General features: G+C 40.1%; 1 protein-coding gene across 2 annotated transcripts in view; it reads right to left on the bottom strand.

Moving 5' to 3' along the window:
- The window catches only part of LOC148370386 (acylamino-acid-releasing enzyme-like), a 35292-nt gene that overhangs the window by 5578 nt on the left and 2633 nt on the right, over positions 1–27081 (bottom strand). The window contains exons 3-20 of one of the 2 annotated variants that reach the window (XM_088332899.1): positions 23717–23846; positions 19138–19277; positions 18981–19068; positions 16131–16203; positions 15680–15771; positions 15518–15583; positions 14951–15088; positions 13644–13735; positions 13285–13325; positions 13078–13199; positions 12722–12782; positions 12567–12664; positions 12444–12495; positions 11311–11399; positions 9675–9813; positions 4062–4145; positions 3672–3752; positions 3512–3600 (exon numbers count right to left, since the gene is read on the bottom strand). In XM_088332899.1, coding sequence (XP_088189025.1) covers positions 3512–3600; positions 3672–3752; positions 4062–4145; positions 9675–9813; positions 11311–11399; positions 12444–12495; positions 12567–12664; positions 12722–12782; positions 13078–13199; positions 13285–13325; positions 13644–13735; positions 14951–15088; positions 15518–15583; positions 15680–15771; positions 16131–16203; positions 18981–19068; positions 19138–19277; positions 23717–23773 — 1602 coding nt within the window. In that variant the 5' untranslated portion in view covers positions 23774–23846. The remainder of the gene's footprint in view (positions 1–3511; positions 3601–3671; positions 3753–4061; positions 4146–9674; positions 9814–11310; positions 11400–12443; positions 12496–12566; positions 12665–12721; positions 12783–13077; positions 13200–13284; positions 13326–13643; positions 13736–14950; positions 15089–15517; positions 15584–15679; positions 15772–16130; positions 16204–18980; positions 19069–19137; positions 19278–23716; positions 23847–27081) is intronic. The other variant, XM_088332898.1, reaches the window with a different exon arrangement.

The following is a 27081-nucleotide window of genomic DNA, read 5'->3' as shown; positions in this document are numbered from 1 at the left end:
ATTATATCCAGACAGAAGAGCAGCTTCAGCGACAGACTGCTGTCACTGTCTTGCACCACAGACAGACTGAAGAGATCTTTTCTTCCTCGTGCCATGAGGCTTTTTAACTCCACCCGACGTAGCAAAGGCCCACATTAAACCACACCCCCTGCATTACATATTACCGTATTTTTATTGGAGTGTGTATTTTATGTAGCACTATTTAAATACTCTATACAACACGCTACAGTGGGTATTAGCACGTAATGTCCCATTGGGTATTTGTATATTGTATTCCTTTTGCTTTATTATTGTACTGTTCTCAGCAAAGGAATGCTGCTGGAAATGTGAATTTCCCTGCGGGGATGAATAAAGTATCTATATATCTATCTAAAATTAAAAAAAAAAAGTTATAGTTACCTTTCAATCTCTTTTAATATTATACACAGCAAGTAAGCATCAACTTCCAATATTCAACCGGGGTTTTTCTACTAAAAACTCATTATTAGAGGCACATGTGTCAAACTAATTGCTATTTTGGCGACTTCCAGTCTGCATTCGTTTCCCCAAGTTAAATAAACTGTAGTGTAATTGAGTTTAATTGTTTTGCTGTTTTTTTTTTTGTTTTTTTAACACTACAAGAGATAAAAAAATATTGGAAGGGAAAAAACGTTGTATATTTAAATCTTACATTTGGCAATCATACTTTAACTGTGAGCCTCAAAAAAGACCCCCAGTTCTCCAGTGAAGGCACATATTTTTATAACATTTAAGCCCTCGTGATCAAATGAGTTTGACACACCTGATCGAAGGTGAAGCCATATAATCTACAGAAAATCAAAATACAAGTCGTGTTAGGTTTTAAAACAGGGTTTGGTGTAATAATAGTGTGTGGTTTGCAATAACCTGTGGTCTGTGCAGCCCTTTGAGACTCTGTGATTAAGGGCTATACAAAAAAACATGAATTGACTTGACTTGTGTAATTAAATATTTTAGCGTGACACCAAGTATCGTATTTTCCAAAGTATAAGGCGCACTGGATCATAAGGCATACTTCCCCCAAAATAATCCTTTGTCATTTTTTTTTAAATATACAAAGCGCCCTGTACTATAGGGCGCATGAAATTAAAACAACAGTAAAAGGTACCGAATGTATTCGTGTATAACTGTTATGCATTTTATACACTTATGATATTTCGTTTCCCTCATTATGTTTCATTAAACACATATATATTTCTATATACACACACACATATATATATGTTTCATTAAACATATACTGGACTGTCTCAGAAAATTAGAATATTGTGATAAAGTTCTGTAATGCAATTAAAAAAACAAAAATGTCATACATTCTGGATTCATTACACATCAACTGAACTATTTCAAGCCTTTTATTATTTTAATATTGCTGAATTTGGCTTACAGCTTAAGAAAACTCAAAAATCCTATCTCAAAATATTAGAATATCATGAAAAAGTATACAAGTAGGCTATTCAACTAATCACCTGAATCATCTAATTAACTCGAAACACCTTGCGAGGGTTTCCTGAGCCTTAAAAACACTCAGCTTGGTTCAGTAAACTAAATCACAAGTATGGGGAAGACTGCTGATCTGTCTGCTGTCCAGAGGACCATCATTGATACCCTCCATCAGGAGGGTAAGACACAAAAAGAAATTTCTCAAAGAGCAGGCTGTTCACAGAGTGCAGTTTCAAAGCATATCCACAAAAAGTCTGTTGGAAGGGAAAAATGTGGCCGGAAACGCTGCACAACCAAGAGAGATGACCGCAGCCTTAACAAAATTGTGAAGAAGAGCCGCTTCCAGAATTTGGGGGAGCTTCAAAGACAGTGGGCTGAAGCTGGAGTCCAGGTATCAAAAGCCACAGTTCACAGACATGTCCGGGAAATGGGCTACAATAGCCGTATTCCCATGGTCAAGCCACTTCTGAACTCAAGACAACGGAAGAAGCGTCTGACTTGGGCTATGGAGAAGAAGCACTGGACAGTTGCAGAGTGGTCCAAAGTCCTCTTTTCAGACGAAAGCAAGTTTTGCATTTCATTTGGAAGTCAAGGCGCCAGAGTCTGGAGAAAGGCTGGAGAAGAGCAAAATCCAAGTTGCTTGAAATCCAGTGTGAAGTTCCCACAGTCAGCAATGGTTTGGGGAGCCATGTCAGCTGCTGGTGTTGGTCCACTGTGTTTCATCAAGTCCAGAGTAAATGCAACTGTGTACCAAGAGATTTTAGAGCACTACATGCTTCCATCTGCTGAAAAGCTCTATGGAGATGAGTATTTCATTTTCCAGCATGATCTGGCACCTGCTCACAGTGCCAAAACCACCAGTAACTGGTGCACTGACCATGGCATCACTGTCCTTGATTGGCCTGCTAATTCCCCTGACCTGAACCCTATCGAGAATTTGTGGGGTATAGTTAGGAAGAAGATGAAAGACACCAGACCTACAAATGCAAATGAGCTGAAGGCCGCTATCGAAGCATCCTGGGCATCAATAACACCTCAGCAATGTCACAGGCTGATTGCCTCCATGCCACGCCGGATTGATGCAGTAATCCGTGCAAAAGGATTCCCAACCAAGTACTGAGTGCATCAATGGACATTTTCAAATGTTTGATTTAGTTTTGCTGTTATAAAATTATTTTTTTACTTGGTCTGAGGAAGTATTCTAATATTTTGAGATGGGATTTTTGAGTTTTTTTCAGCTGTAAGCCAAAATCAGCAATATTCAAATAATAAAAGGCTTGAAATAGTTCAGTTGATGTGTAATGAATCCAGAATGTATGACATTTTTGTTTTTTTAATTGCATTACAGAAAATAAAGAACTTTATCACAATATTCTAATTTTCTGAGACAGACCAGTATATATATATATATATATATATATATATATATATATATTATATATATAATCTTTTTGTGTTTTTAATTCTTTAACATTCGTTCCTATCACTCTGAGAAATAATTGTGTGATAATAATATTAAAATCTAATACTATCTCTATGTCTAGTGCTTAGGTTACACTAACCGCCGCAACCCGGGTTTGATTCCCGTTGCACACATTGTTTTCATCGACGGTATTTTACTGACTGAGAAATCACCGCACAAATACGCGAGTTTATTGTAAAATGTCATGTCGTAACGCACACATTTAAGTACTACATGTATTTCAGATCCTATCCATTGTATTTTGCGTTATATAAGGCGCACCGAATTCTAAAGCGCAATTTTAAATTTCTTGACAATTTGGGGTCTTCTGGAGCGCCTTTTAGTCCTGAAAGTCCGGTAAAAAATTTTTTTTATTTTTTTTAATCAGGCCCATAATTGTGACGTTATCTTTGTTTGTTATCAGCCCAATAATTATTGCGCATTCCTACTAAAATTATTTAACTGGTTCACTGTCAGCCTGGTATTAACAGATCTTTGATATGAATAGCAGTCCATTCCAGCCCAGTGAAAAATCCTCTTTGAAATATATACGCTTCAATGACAGTATGACATAGAAAACAAGTTTACATGAACATCTTTGACATCCTGCACGCCAACATTGCCAGGCAATGAGTGGATATTATCTAGGCCGAATCCGAGAGATCCACGATAGTTTACTGAAAAAAAGAAGAAAAATTGTGTGTTAGCATGACAAATTAGTGAAAGGTTTCACTTTGGGATTTCTCACCTAACAACACGGCAAAGCCCATCTTGCATTGCACAGCAGGGGTCAGAAGCCAGTCTGCGACAGTTACAGAGTGTGGCCCTCCTACCGCAGCAAAACATTTGAGGTACAGTTAATTATTCAACAATAGTGAATAAGGTACAACTATCTTTTAATCCTACTTGTGAGTTGGCCTTTTACAAATGAGCTGCTGAAAGTCGCTAACTTTAGCAGCTAGCGGGAATGGCTACTAAAACACGAGATTGCAAGATGAAGCCATATTTACATATAACAGCGAACAACAAGAGTGGCTAGTGAGGAGCCACAGCCTGCAGGCAAGTGGCATACATGAGTGGCTAGAGACGGAAACAATGGAAAGAGTGGAAGATGGATGAATCAAAGTCATGCACTTACCATGGGGGGTGACAACAAGAGGCAGCTTGGCACCTTCCTTGACATTCTTTGGTTTAATCAGTAACGCTTCAAAGTCAAGCCCAGCTGCAAAGAAGAATGCGTTTTTAAAAATAAAACTGCACGATCGGTGAGATTTTCTTTTAATCTTAGATATGCGTGAATATTTTCTTTTTTGTGGTTATTGTTTGATTTGAATTTTATCATTATATTTTCGACACTCATTTATTTATTCATTTCAGGCAGTTACATTCTTTGTGAATACATCTAAATATCACTTCAAGCAAAACAGAATGCCTGAAAGAGAGTCAGACGAAGAAAACATTAAATCCCACCCCTTTTCTCATATATACAAAACATAAAGCAGATTAAATTTCCCGCCACTTTTGCTAAAAGATATTCCCAGCAGTTGAAAAACAAGTAGCACAAAACACAGCCAACTAATAGACAACATATAAAAAAATCAAATTTTTGTAACAGAAACGGTGTTACTTCAGGTAGCAGAACGATAATATTACATGGTAACGCGAGTGTATATATACATATACACACACAGAGAGACAGAGACATTAATAATGTATTCACCAGAAGTGTTAATGAAATTCAATACTAGCACCGGCAAAGAGAAGAAAAGGGTAATTTCATCACAATAGTATACCAATAGTGTCAGAACAAGTACCAAAAACGGTAAGGACAAAATACCCATAATGCTAAGAGAACAGACAAACATTACTTAACACACCAAAACCCTTGCAGTGCATACTATGACAAGTAGTTTAAACCTGTGAATGTTTTTGCATTGTTCCAGAGTTTCACACCATGCATAGACACATAAAAACCTTTAGGCGTTGGCTCGAATTCAAGTATTTTCAAACTCTGCATATCCTCTCAAATTATGATCCCTTTCGTGAATTTCAAACATGATCTGTACATTTAAGGGTAACATTGTGTTAAAAGCTTTAAAAACGATTATAGCTGTATTATATTTGACAAGGTCCTGAAATTTAAACAACTTAGACTGCAGAAACAGCTCCTGCGTATGATCCAAATTGTTTGCATTATTATTTTTGCCATTTATTTTTTTCATTACTATGTACATTTTTGGATTCTTATTTTGTTTTATATTTTAGTTTCATTTGTATTATTCTTATTCTGTATATTTTTTAACATAAATTATTTAAAATGTTTATTATGTGCGTTTTTTTTAAGAATTATTTTTGTTTTACTAATTTTTTGAACGTTTTATTATGTATTTTTTGCATCATTACTTTTGTTGAATTTTTTTAGCTTTGTTTTATTATGTACAGTTTTTAGCATTATTATCTTGGTTGTTTTCTAACATGTTGAATGAATGAATGAATAAATTAAAACTTTATTCAAGCATTAAAATAAAAACAGAACAAAAACAATAACTCAACAGCAAAATAATATTACATAATATGTTCGAAAAGGCTCCTCCTTGATCTGCTACCTTATCGTGGTGGAGGAGTTTGTGTGTCCCAATGATCCTAGGAGCTATGTTGTCGGGGGCTTTAAGCCCCTGGTAGGGTCACCCATGGCAAACAGGTCCTAGGTGAGTGGCCAGACAAAACGCAGATCAGAAGACCCCTAATGATGAGACAAAATTTGGTCCTCGATTTCCCTCGCCCGGACGCGGGTTACCGGGGCCCCCTTCTGGAGCCAGGCCTGGAGGTGGGGTCTGCTGGCGAGCGCCTGGTGGCCGGACCCTTACCCACGGGGGCCAGCCGGGCACAGCCCGAAGGGACGACGTGGGACCCTCTTCCCATGGGCTCACCACCTGTAGGAGGGGCCAAAGGGGTCGGGTGCGCAGAGAGCTGGGTAGCAGCCAAGGGAGGGGTCCTTGGCGCGACGATCCCCAGCTACAGAAACTGGCTTTTGGGACATGGAACGTTACCTCTCTGGCAGGGAAGGAGCCCGAGTTGGTGCGTGAGGTTGAGAAATTCCGACTAGATATAGTCGGACTCACCTCTACGCACGGCTTGGGCTCTGGTACCAGTCCTCTCGAGAGGGGTTGGACTCTCTTCCACTCTGGAGTTGCCCGTGGTGAGAGGCGCAGAGCCGGTGTGGGCATATTAATTGCTCCACGGCTCGGCGCCTGTACGTTGGGGTTCACCCCGGTAGACGAGAGGGTAGCCTCCCTCCGCCTTCGGGTGGGGAGACGGGTCCTGACTGTTGTTTGTGCTTATGCACCAAATAGCAGTTCGGAGTACCCACCCTTCTTGGGGTCCTTAGAGGGTGTGCTTGAGAGCGCGCCCCCTGGGGACTCCCTCGTACTGCTGGGAGACTTCAACGCTCACGTGGGCAATGACAGTGAGACCTGGAGGGGCGTGATTGGGAAGAACGGCCCCCCTGACCTGAACCCGAGTGGTGTTTCGTTATTGGACTTCTGTGCTCGTCACGGTCTGTCCTTAATGAACACCATGTTCAGACATAAGGGTGTCCATATGTGCACTTGGCACCAGGACACCCTAGACCGTAGTTCGATGATCGACTTTGTCATCGTTTCGTCGGACCTGCGGCCGCATGTTCTGGACACTCGGGTGAAGAGAGGGGCGGAGCTGTCAACTGATCACCACCTAGTGGTGGGTTGGCTTCGATGGTGGGGGAAGATGCCGGCCCGACCCGGCAGACCCAAGCGTGTTGTGAGGGTCTGTTGGGAACGGCTGGCAGAATCTCCTGTCAGAAGAAGTTTCAATTCGCACCTCCGGCAGAACTTCGCCCATATCCCGAGGGAGGCGGGGGACATTAAGTCTGAGTGGACCATGTTCCGCGCCTCCATTGTCGAGGCAGCTGATCGGAGCTGTGGCCGTAAGGTAGTCGGTGCCTGCCGCGGCGGCAACCCTCAGACCCGTTGGTGGTCACCGGCGGTGAGGGATGCCGTCAAGCTGAAGAAGGAGGCTTATCGGGCCTTCCTGGCCTGTGGGACTCTGGAAGCAGCTGGCAGGTATCGGCTGGCCAAGCGGAATGCGGCTTTGGCGGTTGCCGAGGCAAAAACTCGGGCATGGGAGGAGTTTGGCGAGGCCATGGAAGCCGACTTCCGAACGGCTTCGAGGAAATTCTGGTCCACCATCCGACGTCTTAGGGGGGGGAAGCGGTGTGCCATCGACACTGTGTATAGTGCCGATGGGGCGCTGCTGACCTCAACCCGGGACGTTGTGAATCGGTGGGCGGAGTACTTCGAAGACCTCCTCAATTCCACCGGCACGTCTTCCTCTGGGGAAGCAGAGCCTGAGGACTCTGGGTTGGGCTCTCGTATCACTGGGGTTGAAGTCACCGAGGTTGTCAAAAAACTCCTCGGTGGCAGGGCCCCGGGGGTCGATGAGATCCGCCCGGACTTCATTAAGGCTCTGGATGTTGTGGGCGTGTCATGGTTGACGCGCCTCTGCAACATCGCGTGGACATCGGGGACAGTGCCTCTGGACTGGCAGACTGGGGTGGTGGTTCCCGTCTTTAAGAAGGGGGACCGGAGAGTGTGTTCCAACTACAGGGGAATCACACTTCTCAGCCTCCCTGGTAAGGTCTATTCAGGGGTACTGGAGAGGAGGGTCCGCCAGGAAGTCGAATCTCGGATTCAGGAGGAACAGTGTGGTTTTCGTCCTGGCCGTGGAACACTGGACCAGCTCTATACACTCTTCAGGGTCTTTGAGGGTGCATGGGAGTTTGCCTGTCCGGTCTACATGTGTTTTGTGGACTTCCTCGGGAGGCCCTGTGGGGGGTGCTTCGGGAGTATGGGGTACCGCACAGTTTTATCCGGGCTGTGCGGTCCCTGTATGCCCGGTGCCAGAGTCTGGTCCGCATTGTCGGCACTAAGTCGGATTCGTTCCCGGTGAGGGTTGGGCTCCGCCAGGGCTGCCCTTTGTCACCGGTTCTGTTCATAACTTTTATGGACAGAATTTCTAGGCGCAGCCTTGGCGGGGATGGAGTCCGGTTTGGGGGCCTCAGCATTGCGTCACTGCTTTTTGCAGATGACGTGGTGCTGTTGGCTTCCTCAGGCCGTGATCTTCAGCTCTCGCTGGAGCGATTCGCAGCCGAGTGTGAAGCGGCCGGGATGGGGATCAGCACCTCCAAGTCCGAGGCCATGGTTCTCAGTCGGAAAAGGGTGGTATGCTCCCTCCGGGTCGGGGAGGAGGTCTTGCCCCAAGTATCTTGGGGTCTTGTTCACGAGTGAGGGTAGGATGGAACGGGAGATCGACAGACGGGTCGGTGCAGCGTCTGCCGTCATTCGGACCCTGTACCGGTCCGTCGTGGTGAAGAGGGAGCTGAGCCGAAAGGCAAAGCTCTCGATCTACCGGTCGATTTTCGTTCCTACCCTCACCTATGGTCATGAACTTTGGGTCATGACCGAAAGAACTCGATCCCGGATACAAGTGGCTGAAATGAGTTTCCTCCGCAGGGTGGCTGGGTTCTCCCTTAGAGAGAAGGTGAGAAGCTCAGTGATCCGGGAGGGACTCGGTGTAGAGCCACTGCTCCTCCGCGTTGAGAGGAGCCAGTTGAGGTGGCTCGGGCATCTAATAAGGATGCCTCCTGGACGCCTCCCTCGGGAGGTGTTCCGGGCATGTCCCACCGGCAAGAGGCCCCGGGGGCGGCTCAGGACACGTTGGAGAGACTATGTCTCTCGGCTGGCTTGGGAACGCCTCGGGGTCCCGTCGGATGAGCTGGAGGAGGTGGCTGGGGATAGGGACGTCTGGGCTTCCCTTTTAACGCTGCTGCCCCCGCGACCCGACCTCGGATAAGCGGAAGACGATGGATGGATGTTCGAAAAGGGGTAGTCAGAAACTTATATTCCCTACCCCTTCATCTTCGCTATTAAACACATCAATTATATAACAACAATTGTAATACTATTAATAATAACAGTTGTGGTATAACAACAGCAACAATAACACAAAGTTAATCATAGTTCTAGACGCACTCGTATCACTCATACCTGATTTTCTTCATCCCTGTATTCTGCCAGGAATGTTTTTTTTGCATTTTGCATTTAAAATTGAACAAGTGAATAGATGGACATCGTTTGATCTTGTCTTGCAAACCGTTCCAGAGCTTGACTCCTCACACAGACACACACATACTTCTACTGGTGGTTCTCACGTTTGGGATCATGAATGCACTACAGAAGTTATAATTTCCTTCTTTTCGAATGAATAATTTATGGATGTTTTCTGGCATTATGTTTTTGTTGACCTTAAAAAGCAGTAGTGCAGTGGAAAATTTTACTAAATCATCTAATTTTAATAGTTTGGACTGCAGGAACAAAATATTAGTATGATCTCGATATCCTACCCTGTGTATAGTTCTAATTGCACGTTTTTGGAGGATAAAAAGGGGCTGTAGTGAACTTTTGTAATTATTGCCCCAGACTTCTGCACAAGTTTCTTATTATGTACATTTATTTATTTTTCTATGTTTGTCATATTCTTGGTATCTTTTTAATATTGTAATATGTGTGATATCCCTATTATTATGTACAGTTTTTAGCATTATTTTTGTTTTTTTGGGCGGATTTTAATTTTGGTATATTTTTAAAAATGTTTTAGTATTGTGTAAATTTGGAGGTTGAAAAACCGGTACAAACAAACTGAGTGTGACCCTTACGGTATTGGCTGTTGTCTTGATCCGAAGGCGGGGTAAACGTTAAGATCTGCCAATCAATTTCAGGTATCGTCTGAGATTCCTCCAATGTGATCCATGACACTTCTTCTACAGAATCTTTGCTTGGAAGGAAGCCAACTCTCTGGATATGATATACAAAAAAAAACATTTTTTACACACAATTCCACAAACCAAGAGCAAAGATGTCAACAATGTGTGCAAAAATGCTGATTTATTAGCCAAGATTGGGAGGTTGAACTATTTTGTCGTATAAGGCAAGCATTGTGTTAGGGTTGGGAGAGTAATAGGTCAAGTTGAGACTACTTGAGACTTGCCTTAACAACTTTCCGTCAACAAACAGGTAAAACCCAGATGGCTAATACATTGGTATGAAAAATAAGGCTAGGTTCACACAGCAGAGCGCAATGCTCAATTCCGATTTTTGGGTGAAATCTGATGTTTTTGTGAGATCGCTCACATTTCCAACTAAAGGTGACTTGTATGCGACTTGATCTCCCTGTGTAAACGCCAAAACCGTCAGGCATGCACAAAAGTGTACACGTGACATCACACGCAATGCACTCATGTTTGCAGAAGCACTCATGGATTTTAACAGCGGAGCGTTGTCCCCCAAAATATTATTGAATCCAAAACCCCGCTTCCACCCATTGAAATCTGTCTGTGTGGCGGGATTTGAATGTAAGTATTGTTAACTGCCACTAGAGGACACTAGTGCATTCCTAAAGATCAGATATTTATCACATTTAGGACCACATATGAAAGGGGCCTGGGTCTGGTGTGAAAAAATGTGCCCAAAAGGCTGACTTTAAAAACAGATACAGGTCGCGTCCGTGCAAAAAAAATCTGATGCACCTGCAGTGTGAACCTAGCCTAAGTGAACCCAACAGAAATTTTTCACCATCAAAAGTGATCCGAATTTCGCCAAAATCACACGGTTTTAAAAATTGTGTCTGCTTTGACTAAAGCAGCCCAACATGTGTAAGGTAGGTTTCCACATCTCAATGAGAATAACATGCAAATAATGAGAGAAGGGGGAGGAATAAGTAACTAAACTCACTGAATAAGGAGATTCAAAAAGCATGTCTGCTTTCACGAGAAGCACAAAAGTATTTATATGCTACCATGTTTTAATAGGTATAGCATGCGAACAATGGCAGAATGGGGAAGAATAAGTAACTTGACCGACAAAGAGTATAGAGGAGTAAGAGAGTAAAGAGAAGCAAAGAAGTATAGATGAAAAACATTTTGCTTCCAACTGCTCTTTGGGTCTCCTTAGGTAGAGGATTTAGTTACTTATTCCTCCCTCCTTCTGTCATTTTTTGCATCCCATAATTAAAAAATACGGAAGCCTCTAAATACCAAAGGAGAGAAAACAAATATAGCAAATAAAAAATGTTTAGATTTTAAATTAGTTGATGGATTTTTTTTTTTTTTTGCGGGGGAAGAACAATTGCAGATGCATCGTTTAAGAGGGAGTAGGACACACAGTGGTGTGGGAAGATTTTCATTTTTTTTAATTATTTTATAATAAAAAAAAAAATCAAATCAATATTTTTATTTCCACGAAGGAGTGAACCAGCGATAACCGAATCATGACGTAGCATGGGTGTCTATGTACCAGACTTGGAGGGCAGTTTGGAGAAGAGCAGCTTGCTACAATGAGATCTCTCTCGACTGTCAGCAAATTCCAAGCGCCCATGCCGGAATCTGAAGAAGACAATAAGACATTTCACTATAAATAAAACTCATTGACTACCAGAAAGACATTTGCCGCACACCCTGTTGCAACATGTAAAAATGTTGGCAAATGTTTGGAATGGTTCTCACAAGTAGACAACTGGTTGAATATTATAGTAACGCATGTGAAACTGTGCCTTAGTTGTCTTTTAACTCAAAATGCTTTCAAAATATTTTAATGCTTCTCTTGCAAAAAAGAAGGCCTGGAGTTCGATTTGCTGACAGGGAAAACCCTCACCTTGACAAAGAATAACAATCAAGACGTTCGAAAGTCTTTTTTTTTTGCTTGGGTTTACTATCGGCGAATAACATTTTGTATCTGCTGGTTTTCCCATTAAATAATTATGTATCTTATGTGCGGGGTTAGGAAATGTTATCCAACCTGTTGAAAAATATAATCAGCAACATAATCCAAATACTATAATATTGAAGTAATGTAACTGGACTTCTTTTCTGCGCAACAAATTTGTCTCGCACACGTAGCTTCTGTGTGTGTGTGTGTGTGTGTGTGTAAACCAAATCTCTCAATCTCGTGTCAGTATTTGAAATAATGACACAATTCGTCTATTGGCGTATTATGTGTACGAATTGTTTTGAAATAAAATTGTAATCCTGCTAAGTAATCCTTATTTTAACTAAATGTACCTCTAATTTGATTCCCGTATGTCTTTTTTCTGTAACAAAATACAATTACATTTTGTGTCTTGAATACCTAATACTGTTACATGTATTCTCTTACTGCTGATGTTTTGCTTTTTGCTTTTCACAACAATAAGATTCAAGCATTTTCAAGGATTTCAAGCACCTGCCTCTTACATCATTCTCCATAACGCAGTTTTTAATGTGTCTTTTCATTGTTTAAATACTTTTGGTTTCTTGATTTCTCTGGACAAGACAGGTGAAAAGTGACTAATTAAAAGGTCTTTTTTTTTACTATTTCGGGCTGTTGAATATGACTTCATGTTTGGCCTATTGTGCATCCCTAATTTGTAATAAATCAATGTATCGACTCACTTGAAGTCAGAGAAGTGACACTCCCTGTATTGATATCCAAGAGCAGCAGCTCCTTTAACACAGACAAGCTTTTGTCAAGGACTTTGCTTTGGAAGGAAAATGGACCGCTTCAAAACAACAAACCTGGCGACTGCGCTGGGGCGAAGCGAGAATAATTCGCTGACTATCAGCTGACCAGCAGTTGGGTTGCAAATGAGGGCAATAGATGCCAGTGAAGCCATCTACAAAAAAAATTATGAGAAACGCGTACAATACGAAGATCAACAAAAGTGGATTACCTTCTCCTGGTCTCTTCACCAAATCGACCACCACTGAGGTCTTCTTAGTATACCAATCATACTAGATAAAGGCACAATTTCAAACAAACAAGCTTTCAGAGAGTCATCAACAGACGCAGAAAAAAAGCCCAGCTCTCGACCAGCCTGAAGGACATAGCCAACAACATCATTAAGGGTTTGCTTTTCATCTTTTTCTTTTTAAATATTTTTTTCTTTTTTTTTTTTCTTTCTTTAAATATTTTCTTACATGGAGTGCCACGTCAAATCACCTTGTAAACAATGAATAGTACGTGGTTATCAATGACAAAATAGACAACTATTTTCTATTCTATAGAAGATACTATGGTTAGCTTTACCATACACAGTCGGCTACACTGCATATGTGGTCCAAAGAGTTCATTTTCTTGGTAGACAATCCGGCACTGGTCTGGGCTGAGCCTCGGGGAGGACACTGCGCTGTTTCCAGATGACAATTGTTCTGAAATGTACATCATGGGCAAAGAAAAAGAGAAAGCAAACTTAAAATAATTAAAAAAAATAAAAGTTGTGATTTTTTCACTTACCACATTTCCCTCCGGTGAGATCTACATAGTACAAATTTGAGCTGGGGGAAGATATTAAGACAATATTAGATTGTGAAGGACTTAAAATGCATCTGAAGATTTTCATATCATCTCTGGTGCCTATTCTGTTCTGGCGAAGATTTGCCCAGGCTAATTAGCAAACAGCATAACTTTGGTGGCAAAAAAAATCCTGTAAAATAACGATCAAGAATAAGATGGTAATTTTGTTACCAAAAATCGTGATATACTTGCCATACATAATATGCCCTGAATGTCAAGTTCATAGATAGTTGTGATAAAGTAAATTATATTTTTTGAGGTGCTTTATCATGAATTTGTCACACATATTATCCAATCACCTCCTGTTGGGACAGGACCTGAGTCCAAGTCTGAAAGGTTCGTGACACCAACCGACAAACACCACACCTGTGTCACCTGGAGCCCAAAATGCCTGTGAGATATAGAAAAGGACATAATTTAATCTTGTAACTCCAGAAAGTACAATAAATTAATAAATAATTAACACACACAAAAAAGTGTCCAAACACAAAGTGGATATACAATGTTCTGTACTTTATGGACTTTCATGTTGTTTTTTTGGTGCTTTCGATGGGATTTTGCTCTTCGATGTCTCAAGGATTTGATGTCCTTGAGAGTTCTTTGGTGTAAGTAAGGCCACTGGCAGCTTACACACCTATGTTCCTTTCTTGTTTTATTCAGTTAAAGCTAGTTAGCGTTTTAAGCTATCCTCCATTGTTTTGCTTTCATGATTTTGTTCAGTTCGTGTTCCAACATATCCCACAATGTATTACTTTGATGTTTTGGTCAGGTAGAGCAATTGTGAGCGTCGACATTTTACTTTTTTACTTTGATGTTTTTGTTGAGTTACATTTAGTGAGAGTGCCTGCAATATATTTCATGGTCTTGTCAAGACACGTTCTGTATCTTGTGTCATTAACCTTTCATGTTTTTTTTCTGTTGGGATTAGTATTAAAAAATATCCCGCGTTGCCTTTCATTTATGTTTTTTGTTCAGTTAAATTTTCAACATACCCTGCATCATATTTCTCTCATGTTTTTTTTTCCATTATTGTTGCAACAGATTCCACTTTGCCTACCTTTTGTGTTTTCTTGATACAGTTAACTAGTGTTCCAACATATTCTTTGTTGTCCTTATTTCATTTTTTGTTCAGTTAGAGTTAGTGTGCCTGCAGTATAGTTCATGGTTTCATCATCATAGTAGTTTGTTGTTCTGTCTACATGTGGGAATGTTTTTTGGGGTTGTCTTACTTTCATGTTTTCTTATGTTAGAGTTGGTTTGTGTGGAAATGAACGTGTTCTATCTATGTGCAAATGTTCCCTTCTTACTCTTTTGTTGTGTTCTGGGTGAGCTAGTTTATGTTTCAACATTCCCTGCGTTATCTTTCTTTCATGCATTTATTCAGTTTAAGTAATTTTTCTGACATATCCATTGTTTTTTTATTTTCACGCTTTTCCTGTTATACTGGATTATGATAGAATTGCTTTAAGATTACAATTATTGTGCAGATTAGTGTCCACCTGAAAAAAGTACTAAACCTCGAATGTAAAATTACCATATGGATTGGTAGCAAAGCCAAACAGTCAGTTTATACAAAAGAAAAACAAAAAATGAATATTGTACCGACCTGTCCAGGTGAGATGTCCTCAGGCACTCCTTCTAACACAGAAACATTGTTTCCCTCAATGTCAACAACGCAGAGGACCGGGACACTTTTGTTAACCAGCGACTCTCCCCAGTCCTCATAAAAGACAAACTGGTCCCCCTAATAAAAAAAAATGCATTTGCTAGGGTTGAAGGATAAATGCTTTATTTCCTACTGGTAACAATAACCGATTAATTGAAATGTGTCACTGCCAATCTATTATCATCGTTTTATAACCGTATAATTATTTCAGTCATTCATAACTTCTTCGTTTATTTAGTCGTCATTGTTCCACTTCTTTCTTGATCTGAGTTGTGTGTCTATTTTGTAGCCAGAGCTGGCCATAAACTTTATAATACAAACCTGTTTAACAAAGGATTGTCGTGCAGTGGATGTTTCCACCACAGCTGTACTTTATAATTTCTAATCCGACTAATTAAGTGGTCTATTTTTTCCCTTCGACTGAATAATTGTTGAGCGTCTTTAGCATTAACTACATAACACTAACGATAAAAGAAAAATGTTTAAGAAGTGCGTTGTGGAGCTTACTTTGACAACTTCGATTTTTTCTGATTTTAAAGTCTCGTTCTCTTCCACCGACGCTGAAGGCTCAGTCTGAAATAAAAAAACACAAAACAGGATCATATCCTAGAGACGTGTTTCTAAGTTTCCTCCGACAAGCCCCATTAGGATAAACAGATATATAAAGACCTGGAAAAAAGACTGTGCATCGGGTCTCTTTTTCTCAGCCACATACAGCAGGTGTGTCTCAGACTGGGACCAGACTAAGCAACCAAACTGTACTGAAAAAAAAAAAAAAAAAAATACAAAGCAAGGTTATTTGAAAATTAACTGCAAAGTCTGAGAAATATCACTTTTTTTAAAGCCCCCATGCGTAATATTTGACTACTAAATAGCATTGTATTATCTAATGCCAACAAGCAAGTTCCGAGACGGACATGGCGGCGACTTCTGGGTAGGGATTACCTAGGTAAAAGAAATACCAATTTATCGACCTATGATTGTTTATAAAAATCAACATTGGCATGATAGTTCAGGTATTTTTGCCTAGAATTCAAATCAATGTATTTTCTTACTGAATGAAAGTTTTTGGTACCACTAGAGGCACTAAATATGCACACTGTCTCTTTAATTAACTCACCATCTTCATAAACTTTCCCGTGCTTCTTTAAAGATGTGAGATTGAGGCTTTTCACTGTGTTTTGATTCCAAATCTGAAGAACAAATAAGTCAGAAAATTATTACGGAATCAGATGTTTTTTTGTGACAGACAAGATATTTGGTAAAACAGAAAAACATATTTAGAAAAGCTACCTTATTTTAACACCCATAAGGCGCACACCAAAGTCACTGATTCCATTTAAAATATGAGTTGCGCCCTATCACACAGAGATGGCTGAGGGATGTTTATGTCATAAGACCAGGTGTTTTTTTTTTCATGCCGCCCTTTCGCTCTTGATTTGTGACTCTATGGGTGCCCATCTGACGGCCGATGTAAAAAAACAATGAAGCAAATGAACTCCGTTCTTGCTATTATCTGGCAGCTGACGAAGGACCTTCAACCGCTAGACATCGGTGTCAACCGGTGTTGTGCTAAGAACTGCCCCCCCCCAGCAGGAGCGTGTACACGTAATTCGCACTATGTCACCAAAACCATAAAACCACTTGGTTTCTCACTTTTTAGGAATGCAATGGCGAACATGTCACAAAACATCCATCCATTTTCTGCGCCGCTTATCCTCAGTAGGGTTGCGGAGGTGCTGGAACCCATCCCAGCTCTCTTCGGGCAGTGGGCAAGGGACACCCGGAACTGGTTGCCAGTCAGTCGCAGCGCAGAAGGAGACAGACAACTCACTCGCTTATTATCATCAAGGGACAATTTGGACCGGCCAATTAACCTGACTTGCATGTTTTTAGAGTGTGGGAGGAAACCGGAGTGCCCGGACGAAACCCACGCAGACATGGGGAGAACATGCAAACTCCACACGGGGAGGCTGCGGTAGCTGGACTTGAACCCTGAACCTCTGCACAGTGGGGCTGCGCGCTAAAAACCCAGCCGCCGTGCCGCCCTGTCACAAAACATTTCGTCTCTTATTTGTTGGGAATGCAATAAAACGGTAATGCGCATTTGAGCAAGTAGCATCTTTATTTTGCATTTTATTCCCAATATGACTGGAATTAAAAATGTTATAGGCTCTACCATAAAGCTTATCACGCTGAAATGAACTGTCAAATGATCAACAGATATAACAGGAGAACGTTTCTGATTTCTTGTCATCAAACGAGGCGTAACACATGAAAAATTGTATTTGACTTGAATAAACAGATACCGTGCAAGCTTCCACAAGTGGGGACAATTCTCGGCGGGGAGACAATTCTCAGCGGGGAGCCAATTCTCGGCGGGGAGACGATTCTCGGCACATCACCGACCGCTAAAGGTGAGACGTGGGAGCGCTGGATGACTGAAGGGGTACACAGTTTCACAGAGTGGGCGCCGGGCGGGTTACGCTACAATTTACGAATGGATTGTGGACGCTTGGGCTGGCGTTTCTACTTGGATTGTCGTTCGATCGTTTTCAAAAGCCGGCAGAATTTCCTAAGGACCACACGGCACGGAAAGTGACTCAGAAAATGAAGCTTTGGCGCAGCTATTCATGTCCGAGAAGATGAAGAGTTCGAGGGCTTTGTGTAAAAATGTAAATCCCAAACTGTTTTTTTTTTGTTTTTGATTTTACAATTTTGTTTTATTCTGTTGTTTTACTTTGTGTGCTTTTTTTATATGCACACTTGTTGCTGTATTAAAGGCAAATGAGACTCGCGTCTAATAGGCCAGTGCGCCATATGAGCTGACAAAAAAATAATTCTAACCATAAGCGCCCTTTAAAACAGTGCGCCTAATGGGTGTAAAAATACAGATTTTTTTTTTATAAAAGAGAAATATCCATCCATTCATTCTCTGTGCTGCTTATCCACACTAGGGTTGCGGGGTAAAAGAAGAATAAATATATTTTTAAAACAGTATTGTAAATCTATTAAAAGACATAATTATTTGAAAAACATTGAATACTGGTAATAAAGACAAAGAAATATTTAGAAAAAAAATCTGGATATTTTTTTTCCTGAAAAAAATTCATTTTATTAAAACAAAAAAGTACTTTTTTTGAAAAGTAACAACAGAAATATATTTTAACAAAATATTTTTTTGAATTAAAAAAAAATCCTCAACAATCAAACAAAATAGTTTGAAAGAGGGGGAAAAAAAGTATTTTGGAGAAGACAACATTTTTTTTCAAAAACAGACACAAAACGATTTAAAAAAACTGAAAAAAAAAAGTTTGAAAAAGCTGAATTTCTACAATTTTGATAAACAGATCAAAAATATTTTGAAAAAAAATCAGCAAAGAAAACAATAATTCAACTTTAAAAAAAAATCAGACAATAAATGTTTTTTTTTTAAATTATTTTCTAAAAAGACAAAAATATTTCAAAAAGGCAAAAAAAATTACCTTAAACTAACACGTGTATTTTCATGAAAGGGAAAAGAAAATACTGAAAAATAATGTTTTCAAAAAATTGAAAAAAAATATTCCCCAAAAAAGGACCTAAGTATTTTTAACAATTTAAGAAAATTACCTTTCAAAAACAACAAAAATACCTTTTAAAAATAGACAAAAAATGTTTTGGAATACTGTTACTTAGCAACCTAACACAGGAAAAAAGGAAAAAGATGATTCAAATAACCAAAAATAATAATTTTAAAGAGAGAAAAAAGGGACAAAAATACATAAAACTGAAAAAAAAATTCAAAATGAGCAAAAATATATTGTTTAAAACTGATTTATATTAAAAATGATCCAAAAAGAAGGAAAAACAACATTCAAACCGACCCAAACATTTTCTAAAACATAACCCTCACGCCCCCTAAAAAAACAGGAGAGTGTTTTAATTTCCCAAGTGTATGCCAATGATGTATTGAAAACAATAAACACACCTCAATAAATTGGTTCTCCTCCCCCTTTACTGTGCTTTTTCTGACAACAGCCTTCATTTCTCCAGATGGGGAATCTTTACTAAGCAATCTGACAGGGGAGAAAAGCAAGTTTTTATACAAAAGCATACAGCAATAAAAAAGCGCAATCCATACATACACTCCTTGGACTTCGGTGCAGTTTCCTGAAGGCGCAGAGAACACCACCGACTTGTCGTCGTGGAACACAATGTATTGTTTGCAGAACTTGACGTTCTCGTTCCTCTCCAGGTTGCGCTGGCTCCATTCTGCAGAATATCTCTAGAGTGAGCAACAGGGTTGGTACACCTTTCACATGGCCAAATTCAAGCCCTTTTTTTAGGATTTTCAAAGCAAATTTTAAAAACTCCAGCACCCATCAAAATTACATATTTATTTTTTACTTTGATCGCTAAAATAAAGTGACAATCTTGCTGCTAGCACATACAGTACAGTAAAAAAGCATTTGCCCCATTTCTGAATTCAGTGTTCTTTGCATATTTATCACTCAAAAAGGTTTCAGATCATCCAACCAATTTTAAAATAGCCAGACATACATACATACACACATACATACATATACTGGACTGTCTCAGAAAATTAGAATATTGTGATAAAGTTCTTTATTTTCTGTAATGCAATTAAAAAAACAAAAATGTCATACATTCTGGATTCATTACACATCAACTGAACTATTTCAAGCCTTTTATTATTTTAATATTGCTGAATTTGGCCTACAGCTTAAGAAAACTCAAAAATCCTATCTCAAAATATCAGAATACTTCCTCAGACCAAGTAAAAAAATAATTTTATAACAGCAAAACTAAATCAAACATTTGAAAATGTCCATTTATGCACTCAGTACTTGGTTGGGAATCATTTTGCACGGATTACTGCATCAATCCGGCGTGGCATGGAGGCAATCAGCCTGTGGCATTGCTGGGGTGTTATTGATGCCCAGGATGCTTCGATAGCGGCCTTCAGCTCATTTGCATTTGCAGGTCTGGTGTCTTTCATCTTCTTCTTAACTATACCCCACAAATTCTCGATGGGGTTCAGGTCAGGGGAATTAGCAGGCCAATCAAGGACAGTGATGCCATGGTCAGTGCACAAGTTACTGGTGGTTTTGGCACTGTGGGCAGGTGCCAGATCATGCTGGAAAATGAAATCCTCATCTCTATAGAGCTTTTCAGCAGATGGAAGCATGTAGTGCTCTAAAATCTCTTGGTACACAGTTGCATTTACTCTGGACTTGATGAAACACAGTGGACCAACACCAGCAGCTGACATGGCTCCCCAAACCATTGCTGACTGTGGGAACTTCACACTGGATTTCAAGCAACTTGGATTTTGCTCCTCTCCAGCCTTTCTCCAGACTCTGGCGCCTTGACTTCCAAATGAAATGCAAAACTTGCTTTCGTCTGAAAAGAGGACTTTGGACCACTCTGCAACTGTCCAGTGCTTCTTCTCCATAGCCCAAGTCAGACGCTTCTTCCGTTGTCTTGAGTTCAGAAGTGGCTTGACCATGGGAATACGGCTATTTCCCGGACACGTCTGTAAACTGTGGCTTTTGATACCTGGACTCCACCTTCAGTCCACTGTCTTTGAAGCTCCCCCAAATTCTGGAAGCGGCTCTTCTTCACAATTTTGTTAAGGCTGCGGTCATCTCTCTTGGTTGTGCAGTGTTTCCGGCCACATTTTTCCCTTCCAACAGACTTTTTGTGGATATGCTTTGAAACTGCACTCTGTGAACAGCCTGCTCTTTGAGAAATGTATTTTTGTGTCTTATCCTCCTGATGGAGGGTATCAATGATGGTCCTCTGGACAGCAGTCAGATCAGCAGTCTTCCCCATACTTGTGATGTAGTTTACTGAACCAAGCTGAGTGTTTTTAAGGCTCAGGAAACCTCGCAAGGTGTTTCGAGTTAATTAGATGATTCAGGTGATTAGTTGAATAGCCTACTTGTATACTTTTTCATGATATTCTAATATTTTGAGATAGGATTTTTGAGTTTTCTTAAGCTGTAGGCCAAATTCAGCAATATTAAAATAATAAAAGGCTTGAAATAGTTCAGTTGATGTGTAATGAATCCAGAATGTATGACATTTTTGTTTTTTTAATTGCATTACAGAAAATAAAGAACTTTATCACAATATTCTAATTTTCTGAGACAGTCCAGTATATATCCATCCATTCATTTTCTGCACCGCTTAGCCTTACGAGGGTGGCGGGAGTACCAGCTCGGTAGCCTGGATGGTAGGGTGCCCGCTCCGAGACTGGTATATATACGCGTCCACAATCCCACTATCCTTTCACAAGACTTACAACATTGGTACTCATTGCCTCCCTGCTTGGCGCTTGGCATTAAGGGTTGGAATTGGGGGGTTTGGTCACCTAATGACTAAAATGGCTGCGCCCTGTTTGGCTGCGGCTGCATCGGCTCGCTACAGTTTATCTGTACGGGTCAGGTGTATCGACATTTCATTCTGTGTGCATGGTTACAAAGAATGACAATAAAAGTAAATTCTATTTTATTATATTCTAGCAAGCAGTGGGCAGGGGATACTCTGAACTGGTTGCCAGCCAGTCGCAGAGCACACAGGCAACAACTCGCATATTCTAGGGACAATTTAAACCAGCCAATTAACCTGACATGCACGTTTTTGGAATGTGGGAGCAAACCACAGTGCCCGGAGGAAACCGACACAGGCACGGGGAGAACATGCAAACCCCACACAGGAAGGCCGCGGTTGGTGGACTTGAACCTTAGACTTCTGCGCCTGTTGGGCTGCGCGCTGACAACCCAGCTGCACTATATATATATATATTATATATATATATACACCTTGGTCATATCCCTCAAGAGGGGTGACCAACAGCAAGACAACACATACAATAACAAAGAAAATAAAAGGGAAAAAAAATAGCAAAAAAACACACACAAAAAATTTTGGACCATGGCCAACCCAATTGCCCAAACACCCAAACAAGTTAGGCACTTCGGCACCTAAATTGGTCATACTTTCGTCGCTCCAGACGAAACGGGACACCAGAAAGCGGCCATGTCACTCAGGTCAGGGTGACACAACACACTCTTTTGTTCAACAGTAGGGCCCGACCGCTTTCACTGGTTTACCCCTGCCGCATCATACGGGTGCCCAGCCCATCCTTAAGAACGCGTCCACAATCCCACTATCCTTTCACAGCATATATTATATATATATATATTATATATATATATATATATATATATATATATATATATACATATATACAGGGGCAGCACGGCGGCACAGTGGTTAGCACGTGTGCGGCACAGTTCTAAGGTCTTGGGAACCTCCTGTGTGGGTTCAAATCCAGCTACCGGACTTTGTATGTTCTCCCCGTGCTTGCGTGGGTTTCCTCCGGGCACTCCGGTTTCCTCCCACATTCCAAAGACATGCATTTCAGGTGGATTGGCCGGTCCAAATTGTCCCTAGGTGTGAATGAGCGAGCGTGTTGTCCGTCCCTGTGTGCCCTGCGATTGGCTGGCAACCAGTTCAGGGTGTCCCCTGCCCACTGCCCGATGATTGCTGGGATGGGCTCCAGCACCCCCGCGACCCTACTGAGGATAAGCGGTGCAGCTAATGAGATGAGATGAGATATATATATATATATATATATATATATATATATATATATATATATATATATATATATATACAGTGGGACCTCGCTACTTCACGGTTCGACGTTCGCGGGTTTAGAGCTTCGTGGGCCTAAAAAATAATAATAATAAAATAAAATAATTAAAAAAAAAAAAAATAGTAATATATATATATTTTTTAAAAGCATTTTTGAAGGGTCGCTACTTCGTGGTTCCACGTTTACGGGTTCAGAGCTTCGCGGGCCTAAAAAATAATAATAATAATAAAATAAAATAATTACAAAAAAATAAAATAATATATTTTTTTTTTTTTAGCATTTTTGAAGGGGCGTCGCTACTTTGCAGATTTTCACTTTTCGTGGGTGGTTTTGGTCCCCATTAACCGGGTCTAAAAAATAATAACAATTTAAAAAAAATAATAAATTGTTTTGCATATTTTTATTTATAATTTTTTTGCGTGTTTTTAGAGGCTCTGTGTATGAATTGGTTAAAAGAAATATTGCAAATAGTTAATTTTTTCATTTTAGTTTTTATCGTACCACTGGGGTTATTTTGTATTAATATTTAACTATATTGCATTTTCAGGGATTCTGTGTTGTTTGAATTTAAATCTAAACAGTGAGTTAAAAGCTAAAATTGTTTTGTGATCTTGCTTGACTTTAAAGTTGCTTGGATGCAACCAGTAGGGGGCAGTGACGCTTTACATGACAACGCCATAATGACAGATGTCATTAATCACAAGGAAAGAGCAGGCGTTTTCGACATCATTTTTAAGCATACTTGTTTTATTTTTCGTCATAACATGTATCAAGTCAAACTGTCAAGAAATATGGAAATGACAACAATTAGTGTGTAAAAGGGAAAAGTGTGAAGCACATTATAAAGTACTTTGGGAGGTCTTCATTGACTTGAAAAGCGCTATAGAGATGCAGACCATTTACATTTTATATTTACAAATACTTCACCCACTTTCCAAACCATGGCAACACAAAATAAAATGAACATTTTTTTAAAGGATTTTTAGCACCTGTAAAGAGGGATGCGCTTCTCTTTTTTTTTTTTTTCACTGTTTCACCTGTGTAGATGTTGCTGTATTTGCCTCCGTACTGAGAGGTGATAACGGGCCCCACATCGGCCCTAGTGAGTGATGGGAAGAAGCTGAGCTGTCGATAGAGTCGGGAGATTTCTTCTGGGTTGGTTATTACCTGACAACACACAGGACAACAACTCAAAAGGATGTAAAATTGGCAGTTTTTCGGGAAAACAACACAAATTTAAGTATAATATATCATTATTAGGTGGCAGAAGACACACAAATGGACGCTGGGGACAAGAGTGGCACTAGATCAAAACATTGTTTTTAGTACAGTAGAAGTGGGGATCGCAAAATGAAGTTGTCGTATAGCAGGAGATACGGTAAATTGTAGCTTATGTATTCTGAAACCCCTGTAACCTAGATAAGAACATAAAAACAACAAAATAGTGTGTAGTGAGTACTACTTTTAAGTGTATATTTCTAAATCAAAAAAGAAATACCGTAAAATTCGGACTATAAGCCGTAAAAGAAATTCCCAAGCTTTCGATCCTGCGGCTTATGCAATGATGCAGCTAATTCATGCATGTTTTCTAACGGCCGCCAGGGGCGCTTGAAAACTAAAGGTAAGAGTGAAACAGATGGAATATATGTGTCGAGGAAGACACAAGTTTAATCTAACTTTGCGCCCTGTACATGACTAAAACTAGCATGAACAGACCCTCGTCATGGAAAAGGTGTCAATCGGAAGGGACGCACTAACTACTATATTTGGAATAATTTTAAGAGTCTGCGGATTTGTAAATGGAAATAATGTGGCGAAACAAACGGATTACAAGAAGCAACGTCCAACAAAGCAGAAATGTTTAAGGCAAATTCTAATTCATCTGTTCACATTATTGGGCGTTTTGGAGTAAATATTTTACACTGTTTGATTCTATGGCTTGTCCTTGATGTAACTAAGCAATTTTCGCCGACATTCAAAGAAGTTGAAGACAGCCAGGGGACGTACTGGTGAGTTACGCCAACTTTATGATGAGTATATTTTGAAATGGTCCTCATATTTTCAATCCCAAGAGTTAAAAATGTCCAATAATACTTGACTAGTGACATTATACAGACTTGTATGTTTATCAATAGCCAGGCGGACCACCGGCGGGACGCAGGAACGTAGAGGGGTTACGGTACAGTATATTATGAAAACTCTTTCTGTATACCGTTTTTCTTTGTAAATATCTCATGGGGTTTGGGGTTTTTAAGGGTTATTGTTCTATCTTCGTTATTCATTATCCATTATCCGTTATCGGTCAGTTCACAATACGCTACAAAGCCTAGGAGCCGGGACACTTACTCTCAGCCCAAAGGCCAAGCTAAGGTCCTAGCCCTAAAGCCTTGCTGCGTCATCATTAAAGTCCGCAGTCCAAGTCCATGGGGTGGCGCACGTTCATGTTTCAATGTGGGCACATGCGGCTTTTAGTCAGTAAATATATCTGATGAAAAATGACTTTTTTATACGTTTGGTAGATAGATAGATAGATAGATAGATACTTTGTTCATCCCCGAAGGGAAATTCACATTTCCAGCAGCATCCCTGAGCTGAGAACAATCGAGAACAATCGAAAATAACACGGGAGCTGCTGGAGTGGCTGCCATTCGTGACGGCGCCGGAAGAAAAGATTCAATTTGAATCATGTACAAACAAACAAACAATTGAATCATGTACAAACAAACAAACAAACAAAATATTCATGTTTCAATAAGTGGAGTGTTAATAAAATGGGGGGAAAATAATACTGATATAACCAGGTAAAACTAATTTTAAGTTACCTGTCCAAATGAATGTTGTGCCATCTCACCTTTCCCACTCTCTCTCCTCTCACCTTTCCCACTCTCTCTCCTGCAGTTGACTTGCTGCTGCTCGCTCCTGAAACTAATACTTACCTCTTTGTGTATTGTGCAGTCCCTTCTCTAGACAAGGTCTCACTCGGGTACAATGACAGTGAGTTGTGAGATCTCCTGGTGTGACGTGACTTAGCGATGGGTGCCTTTTTGTCATTTCTTTATTTTCACAAGCTTTGTTCCCATGATTATCATGTTTTTGCTTCTCCCGTTAGCATCACTGCAAGTCTTGAGACCCATAGCTAATAATTTCAGTACAAGAACAGTGTTGTATCGTTAATTCACAGTATTTACGAAGCACACGAGTTTCTGAATGAAGAAAAGGGCATTGTGGGAGGTAGGTAGTGTGAATTTCCCTTCGGGGATTAATAAAGTATCTATCTATCTATCTATCTAGTTCAGCCAGTAAGATATTCATATTTTCATGATGCTGTGATGCAAACTAATAGCAGACCACCATTTTGTAGGATGGATTTTTTTTTCAATTTCTTTGAAGTAACTGCACATAAAAACAACCCTCAAATACCAGTAATTTTCTGATACAAAAGCGTATTTCATGCGACAGCAGGTGAACTTAGATAGCTTCAACCATTCAGCTCATGACTTTATGGTCTTGACTTAACATGACCTCGACCAATAGCAGGGAGGCATCATAGAGACGTTATCGTCATACAGTTTGAATTTGTACGTTTTGGGGCACGCAAAATAAATTGTTGATTTTATATAGTGAGGAAAAAGCCATAAAGAGGGGACTAAAAAAAACTCGTACTCCACATTGTAGAGTGAAAATATCGTAGGGCAGTGTCGTCAAATCCAAGGGGGTATGTTTTTTTTTTTTTTAACCGTTTTGGATAAATACCATGTGATATTTAACATTTCTGTTTGACGGACCGAATTACAAAGCCTAACGAGGTCCGTTGGCTGTAGTTTGCTCCCTCCTGGACTAGCCTTGGAGTTGTGTTCTCATTGGTTAAGCTGCTGTTTCTTGATTTTGTTCAGAATGAACGTCGCTTCCTCTTGCTGCTTTTGCAAATGTGTGCTGTTTATTTTGGATCCAGTAGATAAGAAGATTGTGCACACGACACTTTCAGTCAAAATAGTATTTTCATATCTAGAATTGTTAAAATGTCGAGCAGATTTTACCGATACAAAATGACTGAAAACCAATTAATTTCTTCCCAGCCTGCCAAAAGTATCCAAGTTAACACTAAATAGCTATAAATCACATTTTCCTGATCATTAAAACACGTAATTAAACATAGAAAATGAACGCACTAACTGGGACGAGCTGATGCTGGCAGTAAGCGCTAGAGCCATCCTAGTGCTATCTTCTGGAAATATTCGGGACTTGGATTTTCTCTCGTCTCGATTACTCTCATGTACCATTATTTATACTATACATTTTGTACATAGTATATATTTTCTAATGTATTGTACAACATACTTTTCTCCGGTCTCACTAAGTCTAGCATCAAAAGCCTGCAATTGGTAAAAAAATGCTGCAAGAA

The sequence above is a fragment of the Urocampus carinirostris genome, chromosome 3, assembly GCF_059441175.1.
Source record: "Urocampus carinirostris isolate Australia breed hairy pipefish chromosome 3, RoL_Ucar_1.0, whole genome shotgun sequence".
NCBI classification, from domain to species: domain Eukaryota; kingdom Metazoa; phylum Chordata; class Actinopteri; order Syngnathiformes; family Syngnathidae; genus Urocampus; species Urocampus carinirostris.
The sequence above is the reverse complement of the archived record's forward strand: the minus strand, read 5'-3'. Positions and strand labels throughout refer to the sequence as shown.